The sequence below is a fragment of the Taudactylus pleione genome, unplaced genomic scaffold (genome assembly GCF_031769625.1).
Source record: "Taudactylus pleione unplaced genomic scaffold, aTauple2 ptg000080l, whole genome shotgun sequence".
NCBI lineage: Eukaryota > Metazoa > Chordata > Amphibia > Anura > Myobatrachidae > Taudactylus > Taudactylus pleione.
Window position 1 is genome coordinate 2,491,444 of NW_028284482.1, and position 12,180 is coordinate 2,503,623.

General features: G+C 42.5%; 1 protein-coding gene across 1 annotated transcript; it reads right to left on the bottom strand.

The window, feature by feature from the left end:
- Nucleotides 1–694: 694 nt before the first annotated feature.
- GPRC5D (G protein-coupled receptor class C group 5 member D) lies at nucleotides 695–11,536 on the bottom strand. The gene is made up of 3 exons (XM_088468114.1): nucleotides 10,633–11,536; nucleotides 6,880–6,944; nucleotides 695–1,635 (listed from the first exon to the last, which is right to left on the bottom strand). Exons 1-3 carry the CDS (start codon nucleotides 11,534–11,536, stop codon nucleotides 1,540–1,542), a joined length of 1,065 nt encoding a protein of 354 aa, XP_088324240.1. The 3' UTR covers nucleotides 695–1,539.
- Nucleotides 11,537–12,180: the final 644 nt, after the last annotated feature.

A 12,180-nucleotide genomic window follows, 5' to 3' on the forward strand; every position in this document is an offset into this window, starting at 1 on the left:
CTAAGTGGCTTCATGAATACTAAAATAACGTTATTTAAGGAAAATGTCCTTAAAAACGTTAATTTAGTGTTGATGAATAGGCCCCAGAATAAATGAATGAATTAAAATAATTATTGTTTTTTTTTCTCTGACATCAAATTCTTTCTTTGGGGGCCATTGGTTAAGTGCAAGTCACCTCAAACATTGTTTTAATGCAGCTAAAGTGCTAGAATAGGGCTTAACGATAATTTCCCCCGATGAGTGAAGTAACTCTCACTGAACTGAATGTCCCCCTATGTTTTTTATCTAATCATATTTATGTTGCAGGTGTAAACACGATGACTCTCATTTCATCTCTGCACACATATTGCCACACAGGACTACAAGACCCCAGAGGATTGTAGGTAAAAAAAATGAATGTTTTCTTGTTGCTTTCTTCTCCATATAATATATATAATCATATATGTTGATCTGAGCTTCTCTCACACGAGCACTATCAGTTCCCCATGGACAATGATGGGAAGGACAGGCAGAGAACAAAATTACATGCTACAGCAAATTATGGCATTTAGTAGCCTAATGACATTGACATCAGGGCCATTTTTCGGGAAAAATAGGTTCAGGAACTGTGGGTGGGAGCTACTGGGGGTGAGGCTATAGGACAACAATGAAATATATATATATATATATATATATATTTATATAAAGAGAGAGAGAGAGAGAGAGCAAGAGAGATATATCAAATAAGCGTATATAATATATATATATATATATATATATATATATATATAGTATTTAGAAAATAAGGCACTCAAAAGGGCCTTTAAATAAAAGTTATCTTATGGAAAATACATTTTGGTCTGGGGCATTACATCATAGTTAATGAGAGGTGCAGGAACTGTGGGTCTGATTCAGGTTGTATCGCAAGGCTGCGTTCACACACAGCAAGTCGATGATTGCATTCTGCGCATGCGTATAAGACACAGTGAGCACGCAGAGTCTTCACATGGTGATAGACAGGAAGTGACCATTTGAGGGTGGTGACGGGGGTGGTCAGAGAAACGCAGGTGTGCCTGGGCGTTTAAACGCCGTTACAGGGTCGTGCATAATTAAGCCCCTGCAATAGCATACGCTAGCAGAGGTCTAGATGGCAACAGGAAGTTTAGCAGTTTCTGCGGTAGGGTCAGGTCAATCACAACTGTGCGGATAGTTCCGATGTTACTCGATGTTACCGATGTTTTCGCTGACTTGCAGATGCAGGTCATGGGAAGTGGGTGGCTTTATACAGTGGTGGGTGTCTTGGTATAGAGCTGCGGTTTCCGTGCGATTGCATTCATTAGCATAATTTTGCAGCGAGCTGGGCGCATGCGAACGCAGCCTTGCGAACCAACCTGAATCCTGCTTGTTCCTGCTGAGAAATAGCACTGCTGCTCATCCATACAAATCCAAATAATATGGATCTAGTTGCCTGTTATTAAATTGGAATATAGTTGTTTGTTATTGTATTACAGTGCTTGTTTCTTCATGCTGATCCAGGAGGAAAGATAACATCTCTGTGGTTTACATGAGACTAATGTCATGTGTTCGGTAATGCATATATGCGTTTGGTCGTGGCTGAGGCCGAGGTATACTGAAGTCCTTTGATTGTTCAATGTCCTATAAAGAAAAAAAAATTGAATACTTTATAAAAGGCTTAAAAAACAAATATTAGCTAGTAGCTTGTGCCTTACTACAAAAAAGCTGAATATCCATTTTTGACAACATAGGCCCTCATTCAGAGCCGCTCGCTAGCGGCAGTACGCTCGTTCCGAGCGATGTTCGCACATCTGCGCATGCGTACGGTTTTTAGTACGCATGCGCGAACCAGTCAGTGCGGCCGAAAATCGTTTGTACGCTATATAGCGAGTGCTTGCTATTTTGAGTGACAGAATGAGGCGTATGTGGGTGGTAACAGGGGAAGGTGCTTGAAAACGGGGGAGTGGAATTCGAACGCAGGCGTGCTTAAAGGTCAAAACGGGCGTTTTAAGGGAGTGCATAATTAATACAGCAGTGTCATTGACCACGTCACTTGGTTTTTTTTAACTCAGAACTGCTCGCAAAATAGCGGTTGAAAAAACCAACCACAAGAATAGCGAGCAGTTCATACGCTGTACGATGTACTCGATTAATCTAATAAATAGCGGACATGACGTATGGTGCGAGCGGCCAAGGGGCGTTTTTATCAAATAAACGAGCGTATGTTTTGCTCGCTCGTTCAGACTTAGAGGTGTGAACAGACTGCAATGTGCGAACGGATCATTTGAATAGCCACCCCTTGTTTTTGAACGAACGACTGCAAATAGCGAACGGCTCTGAATGAGGGCCATAGTTTTGTATTTATCCTATGATTGCTTTTTATGGCATGTGCCCTGTAATAATCTAATAACACCACAGTGGGCATCATTAATAAACCAGAAGAAATTCAGGTCTACTAAAGCATCGGAGTGGACCCAACTCTATGCTCAGGGCTATTTTTCTGGAAAAATAGATTCAGGAACTTTGGGGTAGATGTATTAAACACCGAAGCGGCATCAGTGCACGTTATGTGCGCTGATACCGCTTCTCCCCCATGTATGATTGAGGGGCTGGGCGGTACGCATCCCTGTCATTATCAGCGCTGCTTTCTACAAGATAGCAGCGCTGATCGGCAGGTCTATGAACGGTCAGTTTGCTTGACCATTCTGCTCGCTGTAGCTATCACTATTGACAGCTGCAGCTGGCGATGCCCTATCCCCACAGCAGGGACAGCGCTGTCCCTGCCAGGGGCTGCTGGCTCCAGGGCTGCACACAGGATCTCCCGATGCTTGCAAGATCCCACGCATGCTCAGTCGAGCCAGCCGGGAGATAGAGTGTACCAGCTGTGGGCTCACTCCCCTACTCCGGCCGATGAGATGTTATTACAGCTCATCGTTAATGCTTCCTGCTTCGCCTTGGGAAAGAGACGAAGCAGGAAGCGTTATAGCGGCACGATAAGTGCCACTATAATACATCTGCCCCTTTGGGTGCAGCTATAGAAAAACTATTATATTTAGAATATATATACTTAAATTATATATAAATATACAATTAGATTTAGAATATATATAATTAAATTATATATATATATATATATAATATTTATAAAAGAAGACACTCAAAAGTGCCTTAGTTTAAAATAAAGCTTATCTTATGGAAAATAAATTTTGGCCCGGGACTTTACGTCATAGTTAATGAGATGTTCAGGAACTGAGTTCCTGCTCGTTCCTGCTGACAAATAGCAATGCTTATCCTACATTTTGTCTATCCAGTTTGATTAGTATTCCCCCCATTAGCCTTGTGTAGGAGACAACTGGATAAAGACCCCACCGTTCTAGTAAGGGGCTGCAAAATACATTTTTACTACACTTTTTAAAAGTGTAATTGGCATTTATCTAATCCATGAATTTAGTTATCTTGAAGGATATTGAAATATTAATTTGTTGTTATGCAACATTATTACCATAAGTACTATATCAACAGTCAGTCAGTAAAAATGCCCATGTCCTGACACTACGCAGACTCAGTGTGGGGTAGATGTACTAAGACTTGCAGAAAGATAAATTAAGCTTTTTTGTTTATTGTGACACAGCGCGCATGACGTCATTCCACACTGCTGAAAGACACTGCGGGGATAGCTCGAGAGACAATGGGGACCTGGAGGAATAGAAGGGGTCTGGCTGGAGCTGGGGAGACAGAAGGGGGCTGATTAGAGCTGGGGGACACTGGGGGGCTGAAGAGACAGAATGGGTATGGCTGGAGCTGGAGACATTCGGAGGCTGGCTGGAGCTGGATAGATACTGGGGGGCTGGAGAGACAAAAAGAAGCAGGCTGGAGCTAAAAGACATTGGGGGCTGGAGTAGGGGTGTAACTAGAACATATTGGGTCTCATAGCAACATTTTGAAAGGCCCTCTGTTGGCCTAACAATGTGTACGAAGAATGAACAGTGCCATCTGTTGTAACAGTAATTTTATTGTATCATACACATTTTGTTTAGACTTATGTTTTTTTAGTATGCTGCTAAGCATTTTCACTACATAATCATTACCATATATTCCAGCAGCAAATAAATGGGGAGGGGTTGAAAAGATCTGCGTGAATGGGTGACACTGCCTCAGACAGAGAGGGGGCATCTTGTGTTGTATCGGATTGTCCCTCTGGCTAGTTTCACTTTCTTATACCTCCCAAGTCCCAGGGCCAGGCCCGCCTATCACAATAACTTATGAAGGCTCTGCTGCAGTATGCGCCGGTGCACATGGTGCTCACCAGCTTTTGCAATGTTCGCCTGCTTCTTCACACTGTCCCCCAATCCTGTTTGACTATGTCACTCATGAATCTCTGGCTCCACCTACTGTATTATCACGCTGCATGCAGTCAGTCCATTCCAGCAGGGCAGTCAAATGCAGTAGAAACAGCTCTATGTTGCATGTATGGAATAAGGGCTGTAACTAGTTGCGTGTCTGAACGCTCCAGACATGGACACTGGCTGCAGCCTACAGTATACAGACCCCGGGAGCATCTGGGCACTGGCGGCCCCGCCCCCTCAGTATTATGTAATTGGGCGGAATTCAATTGATTCCTGCCCCCATCGCGCCCGACGGAGCTATTCAATTCTTGCTCCTGTCGGGCATGATCAGCTGACAGCGCTACATTTCAGCTCGCAGCCCCAGGGGGGTGACAGCTGAAATGTGCGAACAGTGACATGTTTGGGCGCCCAAATATCACTTTTCACGATCGCGCCCAGCACTTTGGTCGGGTTTAGCTGCTTTACACGGCTAAACCCGACCACTTTGGGCGCGATCAGCACGAATATCTAGAACAATTGCATAGCGGCCCGCGAACTCCTGTCACTTTAGACGGGAGATGCAGGCCGCGAAAACAATTGAATTCCGACCATTATGTCATGCGCGGGGGGCATGGCCGGCACAGCAATAACACTGAGTTACGACGCTGTATGGAAACCAAACATACTTGCTGATATACACACAAAAAAAGCATAATACAGCCTGAGAAAAATAATATACTTATCAGTGACAGTAGTGCAATCACAAGCAGGTGGTGATGATCGTCATCATTGTCTTCTAGTATTTGCACCTGCTCCTGACCATTTACAAATAATATGGCTTTCCCAGGGTATATGCGTGTGGAAAGGTATAATTCCCCTTCAGATTCTGTCCCTGGAAGTGACGTCTGTGAGGGCAGTAGTGCGGTTTCCTGCACATACAGTCCAACAAAAAAGAAACTTGTCCCCTCACGGGCTCGCTTCAGGCACAAGATTATTATTCCCCCTCTATGCCCACGTGGATGGTAGGGAATGATGTTGGACAGTAACTGATGACGTTAGGGTACAGAAATTGAAGGGAATCTATTCACTTCCATATTCTGCATTTGTCCGCAAGTACTGCACTCAGCTTCCCTCCCCATTCCGCCTCTTCAGACACAAGCAGGTGAATCACTCCGGTAGGGCCGGGGTGTGTCCACTACCTGGGCATGCGCACAGCGAATCATGCAAGATACACTATGAAAATTGTGGGGATGGATGCTACAATATTTTTATTTTTAATATGTGCAAAGACCATACTTGCTTACCCTCCCGATTTGGTCGGGAGCCTCCCAAAAATCGGGTGCCCCTCCCGACCACCCGGAAGACTAGGCAAGTATCCCGGAACCAGCCACAGCCAGCCCGCACCCACCGTTGCCGGCCACTTAGTATACAGTCTGGGGGATCAGATGATGCGATTCGTGTTAAATCGCGTCATCGAAGCCCCACCCCCGCAGTACAGTGCCTGTATTATGGGCTCTGCACAGCAGGGGCGGGGCCATGATGACATGATTGAGCCGCCACACCCCCCTGCTCTGCCCACCTGCTGTGTACAGAGTGTCGTCCAGGCTGTTCCATCCCAGAAGGGACAGCCTAAAGGTAGGCAAGTATGGCAAAGACTCAAAAGCAGTGATAAAATATGCTATTCAGTTTCTCAAACTAATATGATTATTGTATTTCATATAAAGGTTGTGGAATACTGGATATCACTATGGCAGTGTTTTCATTGAGTAAAGTATTTTATATAGGGTGGATAATTGAGAATTGCAAAGATCAGGGCTGGCTTGAGGGCCGTTGCAGCAGAGCAGCCACACGAGGGTGCCACCCCATAGGGGAAGCAGTGCGCCACCGCCAGGGCCCTGGACAGATCAAGACTGGTGGGCCTGGCAGCAACCACAGCACCAGCTGCAATGTCAATTCTAACTTTGGGCCCGGGCAGCTCTGGGCTCTTCCAGGTGGCTTAGACATGGCCCAACCAATGACCTATAAAGACTCAGCAAGATGTCATAGGTAACGTGTCCCGCGCGCACAGTGCTCAGCTGTGACTTTGTCCCTGAGGTTGCAGCCACTGATGGGTACAGGTGACACCCATGGCTGAGGACAGAGAGGGACTGGGAGCTCCTCTTTCTCCTCTCTTTTGCTACCGATAGGTCAGATAAGTGTTCTGTGGAGGCCTGGGACAATAATGAATGTATGTTTTATTTTTTTCTGTAGGGGCCATTGTCTTTTATTTATTCCCTGTGGGGGACGATGTGTGTGTGTGTGTGTTTTTTTTCCGTGGGGGACAATATGCATGTTTTTTAATAAAGAAAATAAATAATAATTAAATTATTATTTGTAAATGTAGCTTGATTGGGATGGCTACAAAATTACTCACAGGGGGTACTAACAGACCTAGGGCATGCACTGGCAAAGATGTTTAGTTTATAATACTACAAGCCAGAGTACCGGTAATTGGAATCACCTACAAAATGTGAGAGGGAAGCATGTTTGTTGCAGTACTAGTGATCTGCACAATACTTACTCTCATTGGTATAGTTGCATCAAACCGTGGTGTAGATGATGGAGAAGTCCTCCCAGAGCATGGGCCTGGTGAGAGAGAGAAGACAAAGGGACATGGTTATTATAACCTATATGGCACAGATATGTAACAGTCCATAGACCCCACTAATCCCTCAGTAGTATATCAGAGGTAGTGTTGTCAAACGTGAAAATATTCTTTTCTCACATCGATCATAAGATTCACTGAAGGACAACAGTTTTCTCTGATCCATTTTTAGTATAATTCTAAAAATGAGAATAGTTGCATGAGTGTTTATAATATTCTTTATTCCTTTCATTGAGCAGCTGATTGGTAAGTGTGTATTGTTTTACCAATCTGCCGCTTGCTCTGCAGATCCCTGGGTCGACGGATTTGTCGCCCCCATGTGTGTAACCACCATAAGTGTAGGATGAAAATAAGTAACTGTTTATGCGATTGTATTTTACCACAGAGATGGGTCACTTTGTTGGTTTACTAGTGTATAAGCGTGGTCATGGAAGGGAGCCCCATGAGTAGCACTTGTGAGCTTCTAACTGTGATGTCATTTGCATACTGGCATAGAGCCTCCATGTCTAAGGGTTAGCATTAGAGATGTGCGCTGATCTCTGCGTTTTTGTTTTGGTACTAATTCATCATAGTGTTTTGGATTTCGCAAAACCGTCTTCAAGTGTTTTGGTTCGGATTTGGTTTTGGGTCGGTTTTGGATTCCTTAAAAATCGATGAAAAGCAATAAAAAAAATCAATTTTAAATCGATAAAACAGCTAAAATCATGTAATTTGGACCTGTTTACATGCAATCCAAAACCCAAGCTCGGTTTTTAAATCCGCGTTCTGAACTGACTGCAGAACCGAACAGTGACTTGGTTGGACTCGGAACCCCAAATTGATTCCGAACTAGGACTCGATTCAACTCGGACACTCCAAACCGCACATATCTAGTATATCAGATATTATAGTATGATACAAGAGATGGCAGTGTACCAGACTCATATTGTGCAATAATAAATAATAATGTAAAGGATTATTACAATAGGCTCACCCCTTTTTATTATTTTATAATTTTGTACTTCAGTATGTATTTTTATGGTAAAAAACATTGTAATGTATCATAAACACCTCCAGAAACAGGCACACCTACCCTGTTGTACTTTTAAGGTTACACCTGTCTTTTACATTTTTATGTGTCAGATTTGGATTTGAGTCATGCTGACCTTTGCATTGGTGACGAGCTGACAAATCACCCTACAGCTGACTAGACTCACAGTATTTCCCCTATCTACTGTACATTCTGTTATTGTATTTGTTTGGGCATTACTCAGAAGCAGACACATCTTCCATTATACAGTATATTATGCAGAATAAAGTTTGTATCATGCACTGTTCTATTTTACTAAGTGCTATGGTTTCCACATCTGTATGGTAAGAACATTGCTAAATTCACTTGTCCTTTCTATAAGATGTGGGAACTGCTGGGTTATTCAATTTAATACCCTGAAGTCTATGAAGGAAGCAGGACCAGATTAAGACTTGTGGGGGCGATGGGGCAACTAAGTTGTGGGGGCCCCCACCAAGACACACAGAGCCTACCCCCATCCCCCACCACACGGAGCCTACCCCTACAACTCCTGATTATTTACCTTCTGGCTCTGTGTTGTGAATACAGCAGCACAGTCAGCGCTGCTACATAGAGCACAGAGCGGCTACTGAAGCCCAACGTCAGTGATCAGCGTCACGTACATGATGTGTCATGCGATGCTGATGAGGGGACTCGGGAGCCGCTCTGCGCTCTCTGCAGCAGTGCTGACTGTGCTGTGGCATTCAGAACACAGATCAGCGCCAGCTCAGCCCCTATCCGGGAACAGGGTTCACATACACATACTGTATATACACATAAACTAGGGATGTGCAGGCTCGGATAGGTTCTTTTGTCCAGGAATGATGATGTTTGTCCATGCAAGATGACGTTTTGCCTCTTTCTGAGTTACGTTTTTTTGGAGGGAAAAATCCAAACTCGGCGTGCAAACTCGAACCTATCCGAGCCTGCACATCCCTAACATAAACACATACATACACATATGTACACAAAAACACATATATACACAACAACACATACATACACATATATATACATTACATACATACACAAAAACACGTATATGTACACATAAACACATGCAAACACATACATACACATATATACACAAAAACACATATACACAACATATATACACAAACACATATACACAACATATATACACATAAACACACACATATATACACATAAACACATACATACACATATATATAAACAATAAAACAGTACATATACACTTACATTTTATGCAGCTGCTGCTCCCTTCATTAGGCTCCACCCCCTCGTGCCATAATCCCGCGATTCACGGGTCATATGGGGCGGGGCTTACCATAATGGCTCCGTCCCCACTTCTGCCACGATAGCAGCAGGGGAGGAAGTTGCTCCATCTGCATGAGCTAGAGGTGGGGGCCCTCCCCCCTTAATCTGGCCCCAGTGGGAAGCGTTTATTGGCTGAGAGCTTGTCTCTCTCAGCCAATGAACAGTTAGCCCATACATTTCTATCGGAGATGCAGAGGCTGACCCTTCATTCGTGGGCCCTGTGAAATCGTTTTATTTTTATTTTACCAAGGCCATGGATACCTACATGCCTACCTGGTGATGGTTGATGAAAATACGGGGAACCCCTAAATCTTTTTCCCCCCGTATTTTCACAACCAGGATTGGCTCATATAGCCCAGTGCTGGCTGTGCTTTTGGGGGGGGGAACCCACTTCATGTTTTTCTGTTTTTTTTAACACTTTAGTTCACTTTTGCACAGAAGTCTGTACAGATATCACAAGTTACAAGTTTTTACCCACAAAAACTCTCATGGACTTACATTTTTATGACACTCGCATACTACAATTCGCAAGCTATTACATAAATAATGCAACTTTATGAACAAACTCGCTGCGAAATTATGTGAGTCTGTAGTTGCACAAAAACTATTACATTTCCCCCAAAATGTCTAAATTCCCCATTCCCGAGTTTGAGCTTCCATAAGATTTGCATATAAAGCTAACAGCTACAGTATATGTCAAGTTTGAGGAACTACACAATGTGAGTGGTTGTTTGAATGTGAAACAACGCTTTTGAATGTATTATGTGTTTTTGTTGTACAATACTATTTATTTTTGCATAGAACGTGAATATTCTCTAGTTTCAAAACTCATATTTGATTATATAATAATTGATACTGTATATACAGTATATATAAAATTTTATGACACTCTACAATGAACTTAGCTATGATACTTCCATTGTACTTATTCTAATAATTCATTACATATTTAACATCTGTACCAACGAAACAGCAGTTAGCGTCTACCTGTCTAGTGTGTTAGACAGTGAAAGTAAACATCTGATTGGTTGCAGTTTTGTACCTTTGAGCACCAAAGTCTACGTATTTCATAAGGTAGGATAGGCACTATACTTTTTCCTCTCCTGCATACAACCTCTCTGTGATAGGCTTTTTGGGTGTAATATTAGAAACAAATCTCCCTCAGTGGTTTAGGTAAACTTACTATATGCTAGAAATGTGCATTTTTCAAAAGAAAGAGCCTACAAGATATTTGCTTGTTTCCCTCACAGAAAAAAAACACAGCAGTATTATTTTACATGTTATGGATGTAAAAAGTATTTTTATCATACATGAAAACCTACCTTGGATTGAATCTTCTTTAGTGAATACACGATTGTCTACTCCAATAGTTTGCCGAAGAAGACGAGGCTGGGTTTGGCATTTGTCTTTACCACAATCTGATGTGCGTCTTGTCAGCAAACAAAGCTCTGGCAACATGTACAGTATAAGGAAAACCCAACCATTGGCTACTAAAGCGATTGCTCTCACTGGGTCAGCCCACTCCTTTTCTTTATTTAGAGATAAATTTCCTCTAAGCAGCATAACAATCCAAGTCACCCAAATGCCAATCGAGAAAAACATTGTTACATAAATATGGGCACTATGTCTCACCCAGTATTTGCATGGTCCACACATACTGATCATTGACACTAGAATGGTTATAGCCATTAGCAGCAAGACATATATGAGTATGAGCACAAAGTCTCTGTTACGTTCTGGCAAATTTGGGTTAGACGGATCACATTCACTCATATTTCTTGCCAGATAGACTGCTACATACAAAATGGCTATTATAATTTGCACAAGTGAAAGGACAATGACAATGACTAGCATTAACCACCATGATATACCCTGTCCACCACGAACCAGTCTCACTAGCTTGCTGGCATGAGCCAAAAGGCAAGAAAAACAGATGGCAAATAGGACTCCAAAAAGGAAGAAACGTGTTGGACAAGTCCTTCGGTTCAGTTTTATGATGAAGGCAAATGTAAGACCAAAGATTCCAAGTGTGCCCAGGAGGAAAATTAATTGAATGGGAACCAGTGCCCGCTTGGCATTGTCACAGATACGAGGCACCATAATGATGAGTGCTAACATGAGGGCAATGGTGAATACAACCCCTGCAGCAGCTAACGTTTCCAGTACGATGCCCCATGCAGCAGTTTCACTACACAGGAATTCGTAGTCGTCATTATTACAAACCATTTTGGCTGATGTCTGTACCAGTTCCTGTTAAAAGAAATTATAAAACTCACATTTTTATTAAGTACATACACATAGAGCTATTATTAATTGTTTCTATCTGTCTGACTGTCTAGCATGGCAGATCTTAAAGTAATTATCATTAATGTAATTATCATTTGCAAACCATTTCAACTTGTATTATTTGCAAGCATAACAATATATGATCATTGCAGTTGTCAATTGTGTCATTTGTGACAAGGCATTTTTTGCAGTGTCCTTTATATTACTATTACTCAACAAGAAGTAAAGGGACACTTAAAAGTACTTATGGGTCTATTTACTAAGCAGTATTAGGACACATAGTGAAAAGTGATAAGAAAGTGATAAGGTGCCAGCCAATCAGCTTCCAACTGTCATTTTTCAAACACAGCCTGTGAGATGACAGTTGGGAGCTGATTGGCTGGCACCTTATTACTTTCTTATCACTTTTCAGTCTGCCTCCTAACACTGCTTAGTAAATAGACCCCTTAATCACATAATGGAAAGTCCTATCAAAAAATATTGGGCCTGATGCAAAGTTACCCAGAATAGTACCCTACAGTGCAAGAGCAATTTGCTTTCAGTAAATAGGCTGCAATTGTTTGTAAATGTAAGATACCTGCAGA